The sequence below is a fragment of the Nymphaea colorata genome, chromosome 14 (genome assembly GCF_008831285.2).
Source record: "Nymphaea colorata isolate Beijing-Zhang1983 chromosome 14, ASM883128v2, whole genome shotgun sequence".
NCBI classification, from domain to species: Eukaryota; Viridiplantae; Streptophyta; class Magnoliopsida; order Nymphaeales; family Nymphaeaceae; genus Nymphaea; species Nymphaea colorata.
Window position 1 is genome coordinate 578,070 of NC_045151.1, and position 23,770 is coordinate 601,839.

The 23,770-nt window shown below is 37.3% G+C and overlaps 2 protein-coding genes across 9 annotated transcripts; both read right to left on the minus strand.

Annotated features, from left to right (window-relative positions):
• Positions 1–507: 507 nt before the first annotated feature.
• On the minus strand, positions 508–6,592 carry LOC116267580 (uncharacterized). Of its 7 annotated transcripts, none has more exons than XM_050075235.1 (6): positions 6,436–6,592; positions 6,180–6,355; positions 5,019–5,070; positions 2,952–3,025; positions 2,484–2,591; positions 508–1,070 (listed from the first exon to the last, which is right to left on the minus strand). In XM_050075235.1, exons 2-6 carry the CDS (start codon positions 6,305–6,307, stop codon positions 1,055–1,057), a joined length of 378 nt encoding a protein of 125 aa, XP_049931192.1. In that variant the 5' UTR covers positions 6,308–6,355; positions 6,436–6,592; the 3' UTR covers positions 508–1,054. The 7 variants fall into 7 exon arrangements, with proteins under 7 accessions (XP_049931192.1, XP_049931194.1, XP_049931189.1 ...); XM_050075237.1 differs by having other exon boundaries at positions 2,484–2,573; positions 6,436–6,590; XM_050075232.1 differs by lacking the exon at positions 508–1,070 and adding an exon at positions 1,357–1,718.
• Positions 6,593–9,435: 2,843 nt separating this feature from the next.
• LOC116267529 (uncharacterized) lies at positions 9,436–22,211 on the minus strand. Of its 2 annotated transcripts, none has more exons than XM_031649302.2 (15): positions 22,073–22,211; positions 19,677–20,335; positions 19,263–19,575; positions 15,656–15,802; positions 15,364–15,452; positions 15,142–15,234; positions 14,780–14,906; positions 12,468–12,532; positions 12,206–12,380; positions 11,840–12,031; positions 11,709–11,756; positions 11,214–11,360; positions 10,776–10,858; positions 9,869–9,984; positions 9,436–9,772 (listed from the first exon to the last, which is right to left on the minus strand). In XM_031649302.2, the coding sequence occupies exons 2-15, from the start codon at positions 20,267–20,269 to the stop codon at positions 9,690–9,692; spliced, it is 2,271 nt and encodes a 756-aa protein (XP_031505162.1). In that variant the 5' UTR covers positions 20,270–20,335; positions 22,073–22,211; the 3' UTR covers positions 9,436–9,689. The 2 variants fall into 2 exon arrangements, with proteins under 2 accessions (XP_031505162.1, XP_031505164.1); XM_031649304.2 differs by having other exon boundaries at positions 19,677–20,338; positions 22,073–22,185.
• Between the last annotated feature and the right edge of the window lie 1,559 nt (positions 22,212–23,770).

Below are 23,770 nucleotides of genomic sequence, written 5' to 3' on the forward strand. Positions count from 1 at the left end.
TTGACTGAAAAATAACGTTTTGGAGTGCACTAATCCAGAAGGAAAGGTTGATGTCAGACTGAAAGTCCAGGGAAAGGATACCCTTAACCTGGCTGTGTTAACCAAATGAGAAGTTACAGTGGATGAGACAATTTGAAAAAGAACATTAGTAATTGGTAGTAGAGAGGAGACTAATAACTCATCTCACTCCCACACCAGGCTTGGTCTTCTACAGATCCTAACCTACTTCCTACTAGCAACTTCTGTTTTAAAAACTATGACAATTAATCATTTAACTACCCCTTTATAAGTCCCATGATATTCCTCATAATCTTATATACCAGGAGTAAACATTCCACGTGTTATATCTACCTTCCTTTAGGCACACATATGAATGCATGTAGGACTGAACTAGCTTTGATACCCCTATTATAATCCAACCTACTCCCACACTAGTCAGGATATTTAACCATTTAGCCGACCACAGTATAAATTCCTCAACATATCTCACAATTTTAAGTACAAGACTAAAATTTTAAAGTATTAAGGTACATTCATATGTAAATGTATATAAAGATACGAACTCCATGGGTTGAAATTCTTTGCTGTGAACCAAAGCTAGGTATACCGTCTGGGGTCATGGAAAGGACATCATTAAGGTTTAGAACAGCATTCTTTCCACACATTTTCAAAGCTCACTGGTCCCCCTCTCCCCCAGTTAAAAAGACTATTAGCGCTCGTCCTTATTCAAACCATTTACATTCATGGATTAGGGCCACTCATTAGTAAAGCAATTGTTCTTGTATAGGAGGCCACCCATAGAGAATTCAAGACGCAATTGTAAAGACCAACAGATGCTCTTATCGAACATAATTGTCAAAGTGCCCCGAGTATGAAAGTGACTCAAGTTCTTATGGAACTCTCATGTTTCCCAATAAGTCAAGCGTAGGCAGCCATCTCAGTTCCAGCCACTCCAACTTCTTCATGCCTACGAGTTTTATATTGAGCTGCAAAAGCTGGATAGAAGACCAATGCAGGAGCTCCCATGCTGGTATTTTTCAGCACATGTGAAAAATTAATTGTCTACAACACTGCACAAATGGACTCCTCGTGAGCAAATTGAATACAATACATGAAACAACAGATTCCTTTTCACATAGTCTAGGAATGAAGAATCAAATGGAGGAGGAAGGGTTTAAAGAATCACCAAGACCGTGAGGAGGCGGTGGACTAAAATCAGTTCCAAAAGAATGGCTGCTGCTTTAAAAATTTCAAGCACAGAAGACTACTTTAAAAGTAAACGCCAATTCAACAATGAATACTAGCGACATTAAATAATTATGCAATCATAAATTTACATCATTGACTAATACGACATGCTAATGAAAGACATTTTCATCATTTTCATTAATAACAGAAAAAAGTTCAAAGTAATACAAATCACTATCAACATGGAAAAACCAACTTGCTATCAATACAATTCAGCAGCTGCTGAAATTGTAGGAAAACAGATCATTGGAGCAAGCATGCAAGTGAAGACCTCCATACTTTACTTGTACATAAGCATTTCTTTACGATTGGTCTGTTCACCAAATCAAGGCAGAATTCAAAGAAAAGAATTACAATATTATGAAAGTAGATCTGGAGTTCCCCATGACAATTTCATGCATGTTTGCGATGCCACCCCAGTTTATTGCTGTTAGCATGATTCACATTCCCTTCCTGGCACAGAAGAAAATCTGCTATAGCTTCAGAAGATTAGAATGACTAATTAGTAAAATAAAAATAAAATAGAGAGGCCACAACAGTTTGTCTTGAGATCCAAGTTCGTGGCAGTTTCACCAGTAAAAATGCTTGAAATATTTTAATTCTTCTGATACAGTCATTGTGCTCTACATAGATAAATGTATATCTACAAATGTTAAAAGTTTAAAACCATTGACAGTCAAAGACTCAAAATCTATGGAAATGAATCATGCACAACTACGACATTTAGGGGTGATAGATATTGTTTGGGTGATTGTTCCTAAGGACTGAATGGCAAATACCGAGACAAAACCAGAGAATTTATTTGTGCAAAAGGTTGGTGGAGGAGCATAAAAATTTCAGGAAGGCTATATATCATTTTTTTCCAAGAAAAAAAAAATGCATGAAATTTCTCAAATATCCAGGTTCTATGTGTGCCACGATAGGGAATCTTATATGAGGCCCTTGGGTTTGAACATCCACAAGGGAAGTACATCACTATCAATGGATGAGAAAAAAAGAAAGAAAGGAGGAAGGGAGTATTAAAATAAAAGACTCTGTGATGCATATGCAGTAGATCTTCAATCAAATTATTCAAATCATACAACATATGCCACTGTAATTTCATGATGGAATAAGAAGGTTAAAGTTTGTCGTTCTTAATTTTCAGATTTTTCCATATTCTTGTAGCTAACAAAAAATGTTAGCCTTAGGCATGAACTTTAAGTGTCCCTTATGCTGAAAGAAATGATGCTTGCCTGCTTCGTGAGTTTAAGAAGACAAGGTACAGTGGATCTTCAGGTGAGAGCTTAAAAAGCTCGATAACAATGTAGAGGCATGTGGAGATGCTGCAAAACAAGATGTAACTAAAATTCAGATATATATGACTCCATACTCCCACATAATGTGCTCATTTGCACACAGGTGGGCTTGTGAGCATATGAAATGCATAGAGTGCACAAGTTGAAGAATCAATTCAGCTATTTGATACTCACAGATATAAACCCTAAACATATCTGAGACAGAGGAACTAGCAACTTAAATCGTTGTCAGTTCCATTTATCATACTATAATGTCCATAGGATCTCGCAAAACTTTTGGATAAGCAGGACTTGAAAATCAATACTTGTTGATCAGTCAAGGGAAGAGCTTCCCAATGATCACCGAATTCCTTTTTTCCAAATGTATTATTATTAAATGTACAAAAAAATTTTGTAAACACTTACCTGCCAAAACATATCAACAAAACTATCCAAAGAAGAGCACCAAAGCAATTAGATTCCTTGTAGATCACCCAGGCCTACGTAATCAAGCTATTGGGATTAAAAGAAAACTCATCATGAACAAATTGGCAGCAAAATCAAGTTTAAGGATGAATAGGCAACATAAAATGAAACTATACATACATGTATGCTATTTTCTCTTGTTAGAAAGAAAGTCATAAGATCACCACAAAGAAGGTCACCTGCTAAATTTCAAACAACATAGATCTAGTGTCCTATGTCACATGGGTGCGGGTGCCGGTGCGGGATGCTGCAAATTCCAAAAAAATTGGGTACGGTTGAGGCAAGAGCATATATATACATCTATATATATATATGTGTGTGTGTGTGTGTGTGTGTGTGTGTTATTTGTTATATAAGAAATTTTATTTGTCTATATTTTTAAACTTTTTTTTAATCAAGGTTACCTTAACCTCACACAAAATTCAAACTTTTATTAAATAAAATAGGGGAAGAGAGAGAGAAGAGGGAAAGGTAGGAGAAGGAAAAAAGTGAAAAAAAAAAAACATGAGAAAAGAAGAGTGGGTGTAGTCAGCAGCACATGATTCGGTTTCACTGAGTCGGGCCGCACCCGCATTATTTGGTTAACCCGTGTGACTTAGCTAGTGTCTCATGGTCAATATCTGAAAATCAGACAAGGATTCAAGAAAACTAAAAACCTCACAAACAGACAGACTAACTAACTAAATATATGTATATTTTCCTCACCATAATGGATGTGGACATTGTGAAGAAAGATAGTTTCAGGTGCTTACTAGTTCATCTGGACCTGCAGGAAAGACCGACCTATGGTTTGACCTTAGGGGACCTTAGGGCAATGGATGCATACTCTAGGTATTGATCTGTAGTCTGCATTCAACTTGGAGGCTTTAAACCACCCCAGCTAGCACGATCCTCCATGGGAAGTGGCCAACCCCAGGGCACTGGGAGTGCATGCTGATCCTGTCAAAATGATTTGCAATAGGTTGGGTTTGGGTCAGGGTGTGCAATGCCCACCCTGCAGCACAAAAATCACATATGCCCCATTCGTTTTGTGTCATAATTTTTTTACATAATTTTCATAGATCTCTCTCCCTCTCTCCACTTTGTGTTAGTTGGCATATGATCAAATGTCTATAAATTATTTTGCTGAGATATTGTTATCATCTGTAAGTAATTGGTAAGTAAATATGTTGTTGATCTTTGTAAGGAAGTATTTGGTTGGTGGTTTCTCAGTCATATAACTTACACTTCATATTATCTGTCTTCTGTATGCATGCTTATGGAACAGCTATGTCCAATTTTATTATGTCAGTATATTGCTTACATACTTATTATACATCAGATGTATAACAAGTTCACTTTTTAATATTTATTTACCTTTATTCTGCTACATACTTTTGTACTTAGTCTAAGATTCTGACTCCTTGACTGCTTGTGAGGGAAGGAACCGAGTACTCACAGACACAAACCAAGTTAACCAATTCACGAACATAGTTCCCTAGGACCCTAGCCATCAAAATTCAGACATTGCTGTGACAGCAATAGTAGCAACAGCAGCAACACAATCAAATACCAACAATAATAATAGAAGACCTCACCATGAGCAAAGATCTGCTGTAATATTAGATAACAATAAGAGAGCTGCCTACTTGCCTACCTATTTTCTCACTCAGATACCACAACATCACATGAATCTCATCAAATGAGAGCAACCACAAACGAGAGACACAGAAAAACATGTCCGACCACCAACACACTCACATCTTACTCAAGATTAACTCATAAGCTTAACCTCCATACGACAAACTAGAACCTTTTGTCAGGGAGGTATGATATTTTTATGCTTGCATCATCTGCATGTCACTTTGAACTTCAGACAAATGGCCACACCCATTAGTCCCATTACCACATCCATGTGACATAAAAATATGACTTCCAGCTAAGCATGTAACTTTTGCAAATCGTGTCAAGATGCATATGCATATACACACACAAATTATTGTTGAGAAGTTTAGAAAATTCTCATACCCAAATTGCTGCAACATTGATATAGAAATCAATCAAAGTTGCTCCCATCCACCTGCAGAATTCCAGTACTTGAGCCAGCATAACTTTAAAAAATAGTACAAAAAAGAAGGGTGTGTACACTAGGCAGTTTAAAGCCTGCTTACTTAGTCTTTTTAGGTGGGTGGGATGAAGGTACTGCATGTAGTAAGAATACAAATATCTTTTCCGATATATGCACTTTTTGGAAAAAATATGCACTTCCGTGATGTTTTCATTTGCCAACTACATTCGCAAGTCACAAACGGGTGAATGCGTAAGCAACCAAAGAAGAAGTTATCTGCAATCCCAGATCACTAGAACTTACCTTGCTAGTCACTGACCTGTGTTTCTTCCAACAAACAAAACATAAAATAGAATAAGGACATGAAAAAGCCTCATTCATGATGTTTAGATTTCTCCTCCACAGAATATCATCAGCTCAAATCATGAGATTTTCCACACGAAGGTAATGTAAACATATGTAGACAATATGAACTTTGAAGAATTAGGGAGACATATACAAGAGAAACTCCTAGAACAAACAGTAGGTGATATATCCAACTTGAACAGTATAAGAATGGAAGAAACGACGTAAGACAGACCTTTTCAACAGCCTGCTGTTTAACACTTCATAGGAATTCAACTTTTCAAATAAGGAAGAAGTAGGGAGCACTATGACTTTACAACTACAGGACCGACAAATTTCCGTAGATAAACAACCAACAAATAGAAGCATTACGTCTCCAGAACAACAAACGGCTACAAAAACAGTCCACATCAAATAAGCAATCCTTTCTCCAAATTGTCTTCATCATTCTAACTTCTCAGGCATTATGGCATGATTATTATGAGAGACTATGTGGACATGTCTTAATTTTTCACCCATCACCTAAAAATTCAATTTTCTTAAAAATTTTACTCTGCTCTCCAACCATCGGATGCGAGTAGAAAGCAAAGGCAAGAACGAAAGAGAGAAGTTGCTTCTCAATATTATCTTTGATATAATCGTCGTGCAAAAGCCTGTGGGCTTCTCCCAAATTTCCATCTATTCGTACAAAAATGACTTATTTATTATTCTCTTCAACACCCACCTCTGATTTGAGAGCTAAAAGAGCGGAAGAGGAAGGGAAGAACGGAAGTTACGGAGTCAGGACTTCTTTCCGAAAAGGAGAGCCGTCGGTGAAGATAGTGTAGAGGAGAGTCGCCAACATGAATAATCCCAGCACGCTGAACAGCACTCTCGCCGCAATGACTGGTGTGATCGCCACCATCTTCTCTTTCTCCTTTCTTTGCCTCCTCCGGTCCTCCTCTTCTCCCTTCTGCTGATTGTGCAAGCAAACTAAAGAGACCAACAAAGAAAAGTCTTGGAATGACTGCAGCAAGAACACGACAGATTTACCTACAGAGAAGGCAAAGCCGCGGAAGCTCAGCTACTGGATAAAATTGTTACACGTAAGACGCGGGAAAACCGGAAATGGTGAAACGTGAGAGGCGACAGCTCGAACAAGCCCCTTGAGTAATTTGGCGCAACGTGTAAAGAGAGAGAGAGAGAGAGAGAGAGAGAGAGAGAGTCGTTGGACCGTGTTGCCTTTCATACGATCTGTGCCATCGCAGCAAGAAATTCCGAATTTTTTGATGGATTTTTTTTTTCTCAAAACAGGAATGGACGTGATCATAGATATAAAAAAAAACATGAGTCTTCTTTTGCTTTTGGGTGGTGAGCGTTTCATTCTTCCAAAAGTTTGTATCTAATTCATCGTCTTAAAATATAAAAGATCTATTTTTGATGTCTCGAGTGCCATCCTCACAGTTACATTATATTACACAAAAAAAAAAACAAGCTTTGAAAGTTTGAAATTATCAAATTTCTTTTAACAATTTAAAAATTTAGTTTTGTATTAAAGATTGTGAGTCAAAAATTAATAAAAAACATTACTAAAGTATTTGGTTGTCTTGGCTTTTAGTTTTTTGAAGCTGAAAACGAAACTGTTGAGAGATGAGTTGAGATCCGTCAAACGAAGAGCGTACGCGTAATGCAGGTTGGATCGTTACAACCTCTATGACAAATGTATAAATCTATTGAACTTCATTTTCAGTTTGTAGATGTTATTTGCTGATTAAATATAAAAGGTGACTTTTTGGCTTCTAAAATGTCACACGTTTCATGTAACTATCAGATAAGAGCTTAAACTTTTGACATTATGGTTTAATATAAACATTCACACCCATCAAGATACCTGGATTTGTATAAAACAGCAACACCATGGTGAGGTGCCAAGAGAACCGAACACAAACACCAACGCGCTCTTGATCTTCTTCAATTGAAGACATTAAGATTAAGTTCCTTGGCAGGAGGATTAAGCTCTTGTTGGCAGTGCTTTTTGTAAGCCTAGTACTCACATGCTATTGAGCACCACCGTTAGCTGCAGGGTTGAGCATCCATATGCAAGCGCTATACTGTTCAACCTTCTAATTGCATTGCATTGTCATCAAAGGAAAATATGTGTAGAACAGTTTTAAACGGAGATAATTGAATGGGTGAACTCCTTCCCCGAATGGTGTGGCAGAAGCAGGGGCAGAGGAGTAGGTAATTGCCCACACAGGCTCACAAGAAGTGTTTATTTTCATATTGAATGTCCATGGCAGTTTTTTTCATTTACATACCGGTGCCCCTTAAATTTATATTATATAAATAGTGCCTCTTAATCAAAATTTTCTAGCTTCGGCAGTGGATAGAAATAAAACACAAGAAGCAAAGTTGACCCCTCCTTCGATCGGATCTTAGATCCACAGTTTTTAAATGTAAAAGGGATTTGAAAAACCTGGCCTTCAAATCCCCGTGTTTGTTTAGGCAATGAATCTCTTTCAACACGGGTCTCAGTTTACCAATGGATCTTAGATTGGAGGCAATCAAACGCTCCCTGCCTCAGAGAAATGTACCAAGCTTGTAAATCTCTTTGCATGATGAGTTGATGAGATACCCAAGAAGCGAAGGTGAATCTTATATCTAGTAAATGCAATCACAAACAGAAGCTGGAAAATTGAACATTTTCTTATGGAAATAGAGACTGTGAGCAATAACCACCTGAATGAGACCTTCCTAATACTCCTGAAAACTTCTGCATTGATTGTATGGGTTTTTTTTATCACAATAATAAACTGGTAGCAGTATGCCCCTGGAAAGTAGAAAACAAAGGGATAATATTATATACCAACCACATGATTTTCAAGATCACTAACCAACAAATATTTCAGACCTACGTTTTATATCGTTTGTGTTTAAGTAATTGACATTATATAGATATAATATTTTTTTTTGACAGGAAGTCACTTTCCAAATATATCCTTTTATTTTTTGTTGATCATACTTTGTAGCTGTGCTTGGACGAGCATCTCTAGCTTGAAGCAATGAAGAGTTTTTCTCACACCAATTGAGTTGGACAGTTGTTTTGCAAACACTTCTGAAGTTTGGTTTCTAGAAACTCAGAAAGGTGCAGTTGGGAGAAGTGAAAAGCTTGTAGAACTGATAGTTGCAGTTGTAAATGCTCTCAAGAAGGTGTTTTCTGTTGTCATGTGTTGCTGGATATTTTTGTTCTTACTTCTTTAATGCTTTTGTTGCATAGATCGTGTAAATGGCTGTTTCTCAATGAAATCCGGGTGATCTCCCAACAGTCCCATTCGAAAAAGTAACTTCAATATCCCCACGTTGAGCAGAGCGATCAGATCCAGCTTCATTTGGAAAAACACATTTCAGTGTCTTCCTTTTTGGCCAAAGTAATCTGCTCTTGTTTGAATATATAGATATCATCTGCGGCCGATTTCATCTATAATCCATTCATATAGTTGACAAAAAACCATATTCCAAAAAGATTTAAGTCCAGAAATTTGGAATTAAAAAGCAGTTGCAGACTTCTCAACGTTTGTTTCTATAATTTGATAGAACACTCAGTTATTTAAATAAACTAAAAATTATATACTTTTAACACCTTGTGCGAGTAAAGCTTGCCAATTTCGAAACATTCTTTGAGAGAAAAAGGGATGCTCAAGAAGACATCAGCTTTTCAACATGAGCCCGCAGTTTCTCTCTCTCTCTCCCAAAAAACAAGAAAACTTTTGTCTTCAGAGATTTTACAGAGGGAATATGATGCGTAGGCCTCAAAGCCATACACTCCTATATTCAAATGACGAAATTTTTAAGGCTGAAAAATAAATTTGAAAGCAAGGCAAAATTTTCTCCTTCGAAAACAATTCCTCGTCCGGAGGTGTATACTGTAATTTTTACCCTACCTTTCTTGTAATCCGAAATTCGCAGACCACCTGGTTATTCTTTTCCTCTTCCTTGCGCAGCAAGCACTTAATTTAGTAAATTATTTCACATTTGCAACTGAATTCGAGAACAGAATACCAAGTGACAGGCTTTTTTTGCCTTTATATTGCACTAGAATAATATTTTTGCATACAAATGCTTTGATTTATAGAAGTAAAAAATATTACAGCGGCCATAAACAGTTGGGATGATTTTTTCCTTCAAAGAATCAGAAACTAACATGGATGAACTCTATAATCAATTTATAACCGTAAATAGTAGGTCAAAAGAAAAAAGGCCTACTCGGTATAAATTTCTAAGGTTCCTATAATGTGTGGGAAGCAAAATTATTTCTCTTTTGATTCAGATGAATCAATATCATCGCCTTGTGCACCAAGCCTGACGATGTCTTCCACGAGGATCTTCCCTTCTGTTAATTTAATGTAGTTTGTAAGCGCAAGATTACATTCTCTGTATAATGCAAAAGGAAAACAGTAATAACTTGAAAAGGTAAAAAAAGGAAGACCTCTGTCTTTTGCAAGATTGCTGACGAGTTCTTGAACTCCTTCCTGGCCTATCGTGTCTTTGAGGTACATGGCTGCAGCCGCCACTTCTTCTGGAGTAACCTTACCATCATAATCTCTGCAAATGTAGGAATTTACGTGCTTAGAACATTTGTATGTGAGATAATAACTAGCACAATATAATCAAGAAAATCTTATTGTGGAAATATTATGAGAAAAGCAGAATATCCCAGGTACCATGTCCATAGATTTATAAGTTCTAACAATTGCATGGATGAGATCATGTGAATGCTCGAAGAACTATAGCATGGTTAATGGTCAGTACAGTATTACAGATGAGTTGTATGCAGTCCATAAGAACCACAAGAACAGGCATTTTCCAGACAATGCAGAAATCACGAAAGTGGTGCTAGCAGGAGCACCATACTCAAGGTTCAACATTTGCTGGCCAAAAGGTTGGTACAATGTAATGACTATTCCAACAGGTTGATTCGCAAGGCACATCTTTGAGAATTTCAACTTAGAAAGGGGAAGCAATGATTGCTACAGAAGCATTTTACTGCTGTTTTAAGAGAAAAACAAATAAAAACATGCGATCTGGGTACTTTTTCATTTGTTTTTTCTTACAGGTACTGTAAACTATCCAAACCATTGACACGACAATTATGGCAAAGTATTTAGTTTTATGCAATTTCAGAAACTGTAATCCAGAGGTACCATCTCAACTGGAAGCGCTAATTTCCTTGGAGCTTGGCTTCCTGTCCAACTAACGTACTACCTCACTTGAAATAAGAATGTCAGAACTGATAATCCTCCAGAATTCAAAGCCCCACAAAGTTTCTTGAAGGATTTTATTTCATATTGGATCTTTCCACTGAATACGGGTGAGAAGATTTTGACAGAAAATACCTATCAAGCAGTCTCCAGCGATCACCTATGATGGCATCCACATCATCAATTTCCTTCTCCAGCTTTTGAAGCATTGCATCAACCTGAAACATGGTCAATATAGTATTACATTAATGCAGACAAGTTTAACTGATTATAGTAAAGCGTACCTCAACTTGCAAACTAGGATACATAATATTCACATACAACTGATACAAAGACAACCTTAAACGTGACAGATTATAATATTCATGTTCAACTAAAGACAATGACAACCTTAAATGTGACAAGAGTATGGACCACATAAACATCGAGTAGCAAAAAGGGAGCTTTGCTCCATGCCATGAAAAGTAGACAAAGACATTGTCTGGGAGTGGAGCCCATTTTCCGTTTTATATACGGAGATGAAGAAAGAGAGATAAGATCTAGTAACAAAAGGATTTGTGAAGAAGTCGTTACTCTATTAATGAGTGCAGATGACACTTTGTGCCCCATAGCCATTTCAGCTGCATGGTCACTTTCTTCTCTTGCAGCACGATATGCTTTTTTAGCTTCTTCCTCACCTTCTTCACCTTCTTTTCGCACCATGCTATTATACAACTCTATCTGTTAAAGAACATCACCAGAGTTAACGCACATATGCAGTACGAGGAAAATTGTTGACCTAATGTTGAGTTTAGGAAAAGAAAAAAGAAGAAAGACATTTGACGTCAGATAAATGTGCAACCACACAATTATGAAGGAAACTGTAGCAGCATAATAGAAGTAAGACAGCAAATCTCAATAAATTTCTGCAAGATAAAACTAATTCCAGCTTCCACAAATTCCTTGTTACACAGGCAATGTTTTGCAAAACTGGCCTCAGTGTGGAACTCTGGAAGATCATTAGTTCTGAAAGCAAAGAATCCGACTTTAGCAAACGCTGAAGGACTTTTTCAAGTGTCTATGGAGCACCTCTTTGTTGACCAGGCTTAAAAACTCCTCACGCTCCCGGCTGACAGACTGAATAAACAAAAACATACAAATAAGCATCCGACCCACTAAAGAATAACTGACAGGCTATGCTTAGCACAAAATTGTTATACCGATGCAGATGCTAGGACAGCCAGAGCACGGCTGAGTTTGCATAGCTGCTCCTCCTTCTCCGTTGCTTTGGCCTTTGCTAGCTCCTGTGCTTCCCTTGCAGTGGGAATTGTCATCTCCCTCAAAGCAACATCTTCCCGATCAACTGCAGATTCCTTTTTCCGTGCTTGCTCCTCTTCCTCTTCAGCCTCCTCCTACAAATGGTGATCAAATATGCATCTTTCAAGAACCAGTGCACAGGCCAACAAAAGCAAGTACTCTTAAGTCTTAAAGTGGTAAGCTTAAAGAAATAAAGAAACTCACAAGCAAGATGTACAATGAGTATACCATCTTGCTTGAAATAATGATAAAAAGGCAGCGTACTGTACCTTGATTAATTCTTCTTGCATTTCAAGGAACTCCAATTTTCTCCTCCTCTCAGCAAGAGAATCTTCACTTGGCAAGGCAGTCACACCGACTGTATCAACAACCTCATCTGGAAGTGAGGACAGAGTGGCTTGAACAGCCTCCTCGGGTTTGATCTTTCCAGATACGGTGAAGGCTCTGAATTGTCGTAGCAGATCAGCATGGACATAGATAACAAAATTTCAACATTTCTATGTTATGGGTATCCTAATACGAATCTCATACCTAGACAGAATAAGGAGAGAGGATGGCACTGAATGGTTGAGAGACAAGTCCAGCCAATCACGAAGCTGCAAATGAAGAAACCAATAAAAAACTGGAAGATCCATGATGATATAATCATCCCCATTTTACCGGTAGTCAACTAGACATGGAAAGATTTGCGACATCATCATATCCATGTTGATAGTTCATTGTGTTCAAAACTTAAAAGAGAGAAAACCATCAAAGCATATAAAGAAAAAAACTATCACTTAAACAAGAGCAAATTTTTATCACAAAATTCTATTATTATGAGCAGTTCATTTCTCTTGTTTGTGCATTTCTTTTTTATAGTCCAAGTGAGAAAGCCCCTATTGCCAGCCATTGCATGAAAACCCGATTGGTAAGACATTCAAGCCTCCAGGTCCTCACCCACCATGAAGTGCATCAAACTTTGACTTGAAGAAAAGGCCATCCACCATGTACTCATAAAATCTAATCATGAAAATGAACCTAATTAAGTAAACACGTTCAACATGAAAATCCATCCCTAAATCCTTGAACCTCCTTTTTCATTTGCTGTTGAAATCTCTAAATGGTTCCCTTTTCCCTAATTTCCTTTCCCTTCCACAAAGATTGTGTGGGGCCTCCGGAGTCTTGAAACTCATTATAGCCTCACTCTCCTACTTTTCTCTCCACCTTGACAACTATTAAGCCTCAAGAATTCTGGGACTCCTCAGACAACGCTTAGTTATGTGCTGAAAGTACACCGGCACCTCTCTCTCTCTTTTGAAAAATCGTCTCTCAAAATGGCATTGTGCTTGCTTTTCATGGATGGGTTTCTTAGAACCACATTCCAGTGTTTGATGGGCATACAAGGAGAAAAGTTCCAACAACTGGAATTTAATCATCGTTTTGAAATTTTCTAAAAAAAATGTGGGGGAGTCTTGAATGTTTTAAGGAGTATAACTATTCCTAAACATTCTAAAAGGTAAGGGACGTGGATGCAATTTTTTAAAGCATGTCTCCTTTTCAAAATTCACACAAAAATCTGGGGATTTCATGAAAATTTCCTTAAACAGGTAGGAAAACATGTTTGATGCTTCTTTTTTCATTTTCGCTTTAATTTTCCCCCTCTTCTTTCCACCCTTTGAGGGTTTTACTATTCCATCCATCACTCCAGCCTGCTCGAGTGACTGGAAAAGCATTGAAGGGCCACAAAACGGGTGGTGACTTTTGACCAAGGCACCAAGCTTTAAAGGAGAAAACCCATCGCTGAACCAGGTGATTTTCTGGGTTTTTTTTTTTTCACCATCAGAAAACGATAAACCAACTAGGCTGTTGGAGAAACCTCTACACCAATGCTGCTGCATCGCCTGTCGCCACAGCAGTCCCTGCACCCAACATATTACAATTTGGTAATTGGGAAAGGTTTTCTGTTTTTTTTTTTGGCTACCAGAAATAAATGGTGCTGACCTCAATGAGGGCCAGATAACACCGGATTTGGTGCTTCACGCGTTGTTTTCCTTCTAGATGCTGCCTGGGGTTGGTTGTAGAGGAAGAGAAGCGGGCACTGGCTATGGGAAGACAATGCATTTTTTTTTTTTTGGGTGGGGGGTGTGGGGGGAGTGAGCAACCTGCAATTGGCAAAAATTTGGTTCTGGAAAGCTCGTCGCACCCCTTTGGGTGGGACAAGATTCCGGAAAAGGCATTCTGATTTTGCTCTAACAGGCAGGAATCATCTCTAGTGTTTGCTGGAGATGGAATGCAATTTAAAAGTTTGAATTGTTTTCCCTAAGTTACAGTGCATTTTCAGGGCATCAAAACATGCCTAATTTTTTTCTAAGGGAAAATGTTGTGTTCTGCACAATAAATGTATCTTGGCAACAAATTCAAAATATCATCAGATCTTCCGTTTATTTAGTTTTTGCCAGTTTCCGCAATATTGTCACAATATTTTGAAAATATCAGCAATACAAGTGACAATGTCAAAGACAACTATGATAATGTTTTAGTTGCTTCAAGACTAAAACAAACAAATCAACCTTCAGCCAAAATCTTCAAACTTGAAAGTGAGAGCCACTTCCACTAACATCACCTCAACCAGTTCCTTTTTTGTAATTTAATCTGGAAGCACCTTTGGCTCACAAAATGACTAAAGAGCAGCATCCAAAACTATTAATGTTAACGAGATAAGACTGAAAAAATTGTAGTGGGAACAAATAGATGAACATTTCTAAATTTTCAATCAAGTATTTTTACAATAAAAAAAGTTCACAACCTTGAAGCACCAAACCATAAATATTAGCAAAAAAAACTGGTTAAAGCCTAAAAACCTGTTGGCGCATCTCCTCAACTGAGAGAAGTCCCAGTTGGCCTCGGTCCCTGCAAGCTTGCCGAAGTTCAGCTTCTGACAATGACTCAATGCCCTCGGCTTGGATCATCTTATCGTCATTCTTAATCCTGTAGAGACAAGACCACTTTTCATTCAGAAGGTCCCTTGAAATCTAAGTTAAGAGCTTCCTTCGGGAAATAAAGATAATTCACCAAAGTTGTAAGCAAAAGATTTTGCAAAGTCAGCAGTCACATTTTACATGAGCATGTGAGCATCTGTGTGAGTCTGCACGTATCTGTGTCTTTCTATGTGCTGAAGAACGACAGCATTTCAGGTGTTCATTCAATAACTCTGAACACTTACCAAGCCAGCCTCTTACGAAGCATGTAACGCAGATATGCATCTGTCCCATAAGGGCTGATTCCCATGTACTTGCACATGTTTATTAACCTCGGTCTGCAAGAGATGTAACAAAATCAAATAAGAAATACCCATGAGGCTGTTGGTAGTCTCATAAATCATGAGAACAGAATCAAGCATCAGATGCAAAAGAATTCATAAAAAGGTGATCAAAGCAGTAACTACCTGCTGATGTTGTCCAAAGTTAACTCGTCATTGAACAGCTTTGCAAATGCCAATATTTCCTCATTGCTGACATGACCACCAGTCCTAACCTATTCAAACATTTAAATTTGCACACAAACAGAATCAAACCACCAATCTAACAGATATACATACAAGGGTTTGCAATAAAATGGCCAATGACAAATACACAAAAAAAGCTTGCCCTTGTTTGGAAGGTTCATGCACAAAACAATGCCATCAGAGAATAAGGACAATATTAAATTGTTTTTATGCCATGAGAATTAGAATCCACCTTGTTGAGGAATTCATCAAGATCCTCCGCTGTCTTCTTAATTTCTCCACTACGAGTTTTTTGTACTTCTTTTGCCATTTCCTTAACTGTGTCTTGTAAGAATTTTGCATATTCGATCCTTGCATTAAGACGCCTTTTAAGTGCCTCCTGTAACAAGCATGCGATTAGCAACCAAGCTCAGAGGACTCCATATAGCAAGAAAACATAAGCACATTAACATGAATTCACATGTAAAATCTAGTCAATAGCCACTACAGAATTTTGTTCCCATAAAAAAGATAAAAAACAGAGAGAAAGTCTCAGAAATGTGAGCCAAAATGTGCATGAGGAAACCAGAACCGTACTTTCCCTGCATTCAACATTTTGATTTCTCTTCTTTTATTTTAATGAAAATCACATTTCCGTGTAGAAAACGTAATTGAATATTAAAGCATTTGCTAAAGTGTGTGCGAGTGTTTACAAGTCTGAAATGTTTATAGCACTCATTAGGCATCTGTAACTTGTATGAAGTGATAAATAATCATATACAATACTATCACACTGATCACTATAGATAGAACAAAGAATGTTGAACACATGTAGGAAACAACCTACGCTTCCTTGAAATTGTTAGTGGTGTCTCACCATGAAAACAACATAGACATTAACATACATAGACATTTACAACAACAATTTCAAGAAAAAACATTGTCTGCCAGTGAAAGATTGGATGGATATTGCTCAGCTTCACCACTAATGGAGTAAAGACCTGTGATTAATGACACAAGAACATAGACTAAACAAAGAGTCACTGGATTTTCTAAAGAGCTCCACAAAGCAGAAGCGAAGTGAAAAGCTGGACCAAAAGAAACAACATTGCAACAAGTAGAAGGTTGATATGCAGAGTAAGATAAGGCAACCATGCTTGATGCTGCCCACTTGTCAGAGAATGTGATAACTATCCATGGCCTTGGTAACACATGCAATAGGTTAATAAGGCTTTAAACTTAACATGAGCTCCAACCAACCTTGAATACCTGTTCCTGTGATTGGCTTCTTCAAGCTTAAGCTAACACAATAAAAAAACCAAAAAGTTGGTTGTTTATGTTTATTGGAGATAAAGGGACAGGCTTTAAGGAATTTTACTGCAAAAGAAGAGTTCATTTTCCCTCTCTGTACTTATTGCGTTTTCTAATAAGAAAAAACTTGAACAAAAATCAATCAGTAGATTACTTTATTAAAGTATCTAAAGTGGTCCTGTGTAAGTCAACTTTAAGACATCTGAATCATCTGATAATTGATATTATCGACAGGGTCGAAATGCCATGTATTATTTCATTGTGGACTTTGTGTCAAGCAGTTTACTTATAATAAACTGACTCCCTATTTTTCCTCATTCTACATTCAGTTCCTGCTCTCAACTTCCTACCGCTCCTATTTGTATTTTTCTTTCCCATACACAAGTAAGCACATTGTCTTTTGTAATTGGATAATGTTTTACATTAGAAGGAGACAAAATGACCAGAAACCACCAGCTAATATTTCAATCAACCATGTGAAGATTTCCAATGTTTTCAGACACCTTGAGCCCTTGACATATGTCCAATGCATCAAATAAAATAATAGAAAAGTCCTCTGCGCAGTTTATTAACAAGCACACACGATTGCAAAGCTGGTGCCATCAAGCCACTGCATTTTGGACTACAATTTCGCAGACCCCATCAGCAACATCCCAAGAGATTCAGCAAGATCAGCCTTCAAATAGGCACCTGGAAGAGATTTTCGGCCTTTCTGAGTAGGCCAGGTTCAATCTCAAGTTCTCTATTCAACAGAAAGCCTAGTTCAATTCAGCTAATAATAAATATTAAGTGACAAGAGTCAGGGTAGAGTTCTTATCCATCCAAAACACACTTGGGCAAAAAAATGAAAAGGGAGTAAAACAGTGAGCAAAGGACTCTAAACCTCTCAGGAAGAAAAAAATGAATTGATTTTAATAGAATAAGTTGCTTGTACTCTTGCTTGAGAAGGGATGTCAATATTTGGCTTGAGGTCATCCTGGCTAATTTGAAGCTGATCAGTCTGATAACTTGATAAGTAAATATGCAGAATCAAAATATTAGTCAGACCTGGAATTTTTATGTTGGCATGAAAAGTTTACTTGAATCTGAATTTGATTTAGAAGCTAGTTGACTGAATCTGACCTGCTTACCTTTCTAGCCTGTTTCGAACAATAATAATTGCTAATATCTACTTATTGCCTAGAGACATTAATTAGCCCTCAAGCTGAACACTTAATTCATGGACTTTTGAGCAAAGCTCCCAATGTTCCAGCTAATATCAGAATGCTGCCCTGGCCATTTTACTGGATATATATCCTGATGCATTGTAAATTTTACCACCTACAGAACCAGAGACTACAATCTATCCATTTTTCAAGTACATAGATACGCATGTGTGCATACACAGAAACATGTGTATCAGTATATTCATAGTCTCATACATATATATGTTTCCTAATTGGGGGTGGCCAAACAATTTGGTTCCATGAGGTCGATTTTGCGATTCACCATAATTATCAAGAAAAAAAAATTCAGAACTTTTCTTATAAGAAGTCTTAACCAGTTATGATTCTAGTGAGAAGGCTGTACCTACAACATAAGGATTGTCTAAGGAAGTTGTTGCACCCATACCACAACTGCATTGGGTGGTGGTGCATGTATTGGTGCAGCTCCAATTCACCAAATTGGTTACCCTTGTAGAATGCAGCCAAGCGCGTCCATCTGAACATATAGATACCTTTATGCACACTGGACTCAACATTGACCCAAGTTAGGTGATATCAAATGAGTCATAAACTCATATAATCATATATTATTTCTGCTACGTAGCATTTCTAGATTTTGCTTTGCTTGATATGAAAAATTATGGAATGGTTCATTATTGATTGACTTTTTTCATAAATTGATAGTTTCATGTCAACTAAATGTTTAATTTCTAAACTGACAATAGAATTGATGCTTTTAGATTTAATTTTAGTCTAATCATTTTTAGCATTTATTAGTTACCGAGCAACAATTGTTACCTTATTGCCATAATGTACGATCAAAGTTTCTCCTAGTCAATAGGTGTGCTCCATGCCAGCACCAAGAATTCTTAAGCTGTTTACATAAATGCACTAAAGGTTGGGGGGTGAGAATTCAGTCTACAGATGGACAACCCGATAAAAAATTCATGATAAAGAGAAAATAGCTCAACTTAGTTGCAAAAAATTGGAGAAATCAAATAGTTCACAGTTCCAATTCTTTTTCCAGTTTCCACTGATGGTTTCATGTAGCATAATAGAAATTAGAAAGAGAGAAATAAAGCAAGGATGACGCAAGAAAACTTATTGGCTCAGAAAAATATGAACAGAATAGAATAACATACTAATCAGCAGAATTAACATTTTCATACTTTTTACTTGCTTCAAAATGAGCATAGCTTCTAAAAAAGACAATAATAAGAGACATCAACTAGCTAAACAAAACTCCTCCCCACATTGTACACTTCATTGGCTCTTAGGACCTGCCTGTACTTATATTTGATCCAGAAGGTGTTTGAGTTTTCAAGAAGATCTCTCAATAAGTACCTGTTCTTTCATTTTGTCCTGGAACGTAGACGGTAACATGTTTGGAAATACTTTCAGAAACACCGGCAGCAAGAACTCCATGAATGGAACTATAATAAATACTGCAAATGGAACTAGCCTGAAAATGTCAGCTGTAGTTCTGGTTAGCTGCTGCCTTTCCCTTCTTGAAAGGTTTCTTCCACCAGCAAGCTTCAAAAGCAGTCTTGAACAAATCCTAACATCAGCCCAAAGTAGCTTTGTTCCAAGCCAATAGTGTTGGAGAGCTTCCCAAAATTCATTCTTCCAATGAACCAGTTTCTTAGCCCAGTCTTCCCTGAAAGAAAGAATAGAAAATCAAGCAAAACAAATAGTCCCTTCAATCTTTGATCAGCTGAATATTAGGAGGTGACAGCAGCAGACAATATTAGCAATAACCTGCTCATAGAAGCAACTGCACGTAATGCAGGTCCAACTCCCAGAAGAACAGCCCATACCCTCTCTATAGGAGATTTTGCTTTCTTCTGTGATTCTTGGAACTGCTTAGCTTTGGCTTTTGCAGAACTCAGACCCTCAACTGCCTGATCGCATTCCTCTGGTGATGCCTCCTTTATTTGCTTCTTGGTCTGCTCTTCATTAGGTTCAACCCCAGAATCAATGCTAGGTTCCTTGACTGTAGCTGTTGAAGCAGTGCGTAAAGATTGTGACATCCACCTGACTCCCAAGGGAAGCATCAATCCTGTTCTTCCATTCCCAGGGCCAATTTTTGATATAAAATAATGATCTGAACTCCATAATTGTTTTGTGGGTGAATCAAGGAGCCTCCCAGCAATGCCCAGTTCCACAACCTTCACCACCCTTTCATTGTTTTCCTCTCCAGGTGACGGGCCAGAGACACATTCAGGGCCATTTGAGCATTGAGAGAAAAGTGGCGGGTTGCATAAATTCGAATAACTAGAAACTGAAATGCAAGACAACTTCAGACGATCTAGAACAAACTTTCTGCTTCTAATTAATGCAACAGAAGCCATTGTGAATTCTTCCCTTTGACTTGTCTAGGAGATGAACAATGGACATATCTTTCAGGCACTGTCAATCTGCTATATCCATGGAAAACACCACATGAAAAACATGAAACGAACATATCAGACAAAAATCAGACTTCCAAGTCAAACAACAGGAAAAAATCCTTCTCCTCTTTAGAGGTTGTCTTTTATATGAGACAAGCAGCAAAAATCAGCAGGAGGTGCATGATGAGGACAAAAGAACCAACTAACAAATTGGCTGCTTTCAGAAACAAAAAATAACCAAGGTGGAGAAGAGAAACCTAATTAAATAAGACCAAAAAGTTAAAGAATCCTAATTTTCCACCACTTCAAGCAATCTATGTAACCGGCAACCTTCATAGCAAAAAAAAAAAAAGAAAAGATAAAAGATATCAGAAATAGATTAAAATGAAATATCTCTTCATTTCCAAACAAGTGTATTGGAAACAAAATACAAGCAAGACCATAGTAATTTTCTCATGTCCAGTGATAATTCCAAGAATACCATGTATTACACCGATAGTATAAGCTGGACCCAAAATGGCAACAATATCACCGAGATATTTTTCTAGTTATTGGTAATATTAGGGACCGTCATCCAAGATCAAAAGCCGAATGTGGAGAGTTTCATAAAGATGACATCAAATTACCATATAACTCGTGCATTATTAAAAAAACATAAACACAGATCACATCGTCACACCTGACCACAGGAAAGTTGAACTCAACATAGGTGATACAGTAGAAGTTATCAGAGATAGGTAACAGGTAGTAGTCCTTGATAGCTCAACCTTCACATCAGGTCGAATTTAATTTTTCCAAATTTCAACCGTAGACATTGTCGACTCCCCCATTTAAACCTTAAAAGAGGCCAAAATATCCATCTATCGGTAATCTCCAAACGTAAAAATGATTGCATCGACAACCTTTCAGGTGATAAACTTTTCTTTATTTGACGAGCCAACAATTTTAAAGCAAACACAGAGAAACATGACAAGCGAATGCTTCTTCATCCCTTTTTCCTGAAAAAATGGGAAAAATAATTGGATCTGTAGACGTCTGAGCTTCTCTTTTCTAAGTGAAAGATTTCGTAGAATAGAAACGGCCATCCCTTGCTGCGATGGTATCGATACGAGGCTGAAGATCCAGCTGACTCCGGCTCTTTGACGAAACAATGGAATTTATCGTCCATCGAATACATAGGTTCCTACTCGTGGTGGTCTCTGAAATCGACTCACGTGAAAACTGGAGTCTTCGAAACTAATCTCGCCATGAGTGAGTCATTTACAGCAGCACGTGGGAAGGAGTCAGCTTTCTCGATGACATGAAAGAAGGGATGTCACAGCCACAGCAGAGGTGTGCGAAGGGATATTTGGTAAAACAACAAAAAAATGGCTGCCGCCAACTATAACAAAAACAAACTGGGGGAACAAAGGAACGTAAAATCAATAAACCATGCAACCATTAAAACTCAACAAACCTAAAGCGATACAGAAACCAACCGCACGACGAGGACTAAAGCTGATCCAAAATAATTAATCAAGAATGAGTAAGGAAAAATAAATTCAAAATCAATCATCTCGTCCTTAAGAAGCTATACAGAGCTGACGGAGAGCAATAAAATCGGTAGAAGAAATCTCCAAAACTTATCTAATTCAAATTCCCTCGCCCCAACCAAACCCTCGCAAAAACCCCCTCCTCCTCCTCGCATCCAACTCTGAAACCGAGTAAAAAACACAAAAAAAATGGACTAAAGAAACACATAAGGAGACCAAATAAGCATGTTACCTTCCATATTGGAATCCCCAGCCTGCCTCAACCTCCCTTCTTCCCCTCTCTCTCACTCTCCCCCCTCTCTCTCTTTCTAGTCTCTTCCCTGTGAGTCCGGAGCTTGTTAGGCGAAGGTGGAATGCCGTCGCCGATGACTTTTTTTTGGGGGCCAGAAAGTCGGAGCATTCCAGGAACCGGATCCAAATCAATGCCACTTCGCTACTGATCCATATAGTTTGCTTGGACGAGTTTCTTGACTCGAATCGTTTTCTAAATTTTCTGAATCGGATAAACACTGTACACGAGTATTTGTGAAAACTGGAAGAGAATGCTCTAAGAGCCATGATTGATGGCTGTTTGGTATAGCTTGGTATAGCTAGAGTAATTTGATTCATGTGAGCACTATGTCTCATTTGATTCCTGTGAGCACTATGTCTTTGTGTCTTAAGCTCTAAAGTATGGTATTCGAGTTAAAATGTGCACTGCTGTCATCGCTAACACCCATATAGTTAGGAACCATGAACCCAAGATAATGGTCAGGGGGTCATTTGGATGCACGTTGAAAACCGTAAGAAATTTTTTATGTAAGGAACTGAATTACAGTTTCTAAATTTCGACTAGAACCGAAATATTATTTTTTTAAATTTTTTATATAAAAGAATGAACAAAAATTTTAAATATATATATATATATATATATATATATATATATATATATATTAAAATTAAGGTAAAACTAAGGACCAAGCGAGCCCTACCTTGGAGAAGGAGGTTTTTTGAGGTTTTGTTGTTGCAAGTATTATTTGTCTGTTGGATGAAATGGGTAGAAGATATCAAATAGATTGGCGTACTTTTCATTTACATATTGGGTTGTGTAAATTATTTTATTAATTTTAAGCAGGCAATTGTGATTTTTTGAGCTCGCTTTTTACAAATTCATCAAAATTTAAATGAATACATTCTTAAACTCCTCTACAACTAATATCGCCGCCTTTCCCATATGAATAAGCTGCCAGTTTATAAAATCATATGTCACAGGCAGATGATATTTGACAAATATCAGCGTTTTTCTTTTTTTTTTCTGATGCGTCAAGCATGGTTTTGAATTGGTAATAAAAAAAATTAAAAAAAATTAAATCTCTTTCTCTCTCTCACACATCGAATCTCGGAAGAATATGCTCTCATGTCTGGATCCGGAGCAACTTGAAGATTGTGGGCCATGTCCGGTCCCCTATTTTGTAGGGAAGTGTGAAAGCCACTTGCTGATTTTGCTTATAAAATAATTGAATCTTTTGCCTCAAAGGAACATATCACAATCGAGCGTTAAAGTGGTTCACATTTAAGGAATTATAAGTTTTAATTCAGTGATTGTGATGTGTTATTTTTCTGCACTCCAAATGGTAATAAGACATATATATTACAAATTAGGACAACAAAAGATTACGAATGTCAACGGATCAGATTTAGATCAGATATATTTTTTCATATCTACTTTTTTGGATATTCATATATTCCAATTTAAATAAACAAAAAGACCTGTCCAAACCCCAATCTGAAATTCAATTTTACAATCCAAATCCAAATTTTATATACATCTGAATTCGAATCCAAATTTTGAACCAAATTTTGTCAATTTTCAAAATGTAATAGCCTTAGATACATGATACTTGTCTAAAAATGAATCAAATCTGAATCCATATCCGAATCTGATTGGATA

Bases quoted from the DNA above. Each gene is read 5' to 3' on its own strand.
- LOC116267580 (XM_050075232.1), bottom strand. From the start codon at position 6,307: ATGGTGGCGATCACACCAGTCATTGCGGCGAGAGTGCTGTTCAGCGTG. The intron at 2,592-2,951 runs GTAAGTGTTTAC...TCTGAATTTTAG, and splicing joins TTGTTGATATGTTTTGGCAG to TTACATCTTGTTTTGCAGCA. The intron at 1,719-2,483 runs GCAAGCATCATT...AAGCTATAGCAG, and splicing joins TTCTTAAACTCACGAAGCAG to ATTTTCTTCTGTGCCAGGAA.
- LOC116267529 (XM_031649302.2), bottom strand. From the start codon at position 20,269: ATGGCTTCTGTTGCATTAATTAGAAGCAGAAAGTTTGTTCTAGATCGT. The intron at 19,576-19,676 runs GTTATTGCTAAT...TCTTTCTTTCAG, and splicing joins GCAGTTGCTTCTATGAGCAG to GGAAGACTGGGCTAAGAAAC. The intron at 15,453-15,655 runs GTGGATTCTAAT...ATGTTTGAATAG, and splicing joins TTGATGAATTCCTCAACAAG to GTTAGGACTGGTGGTCATGT.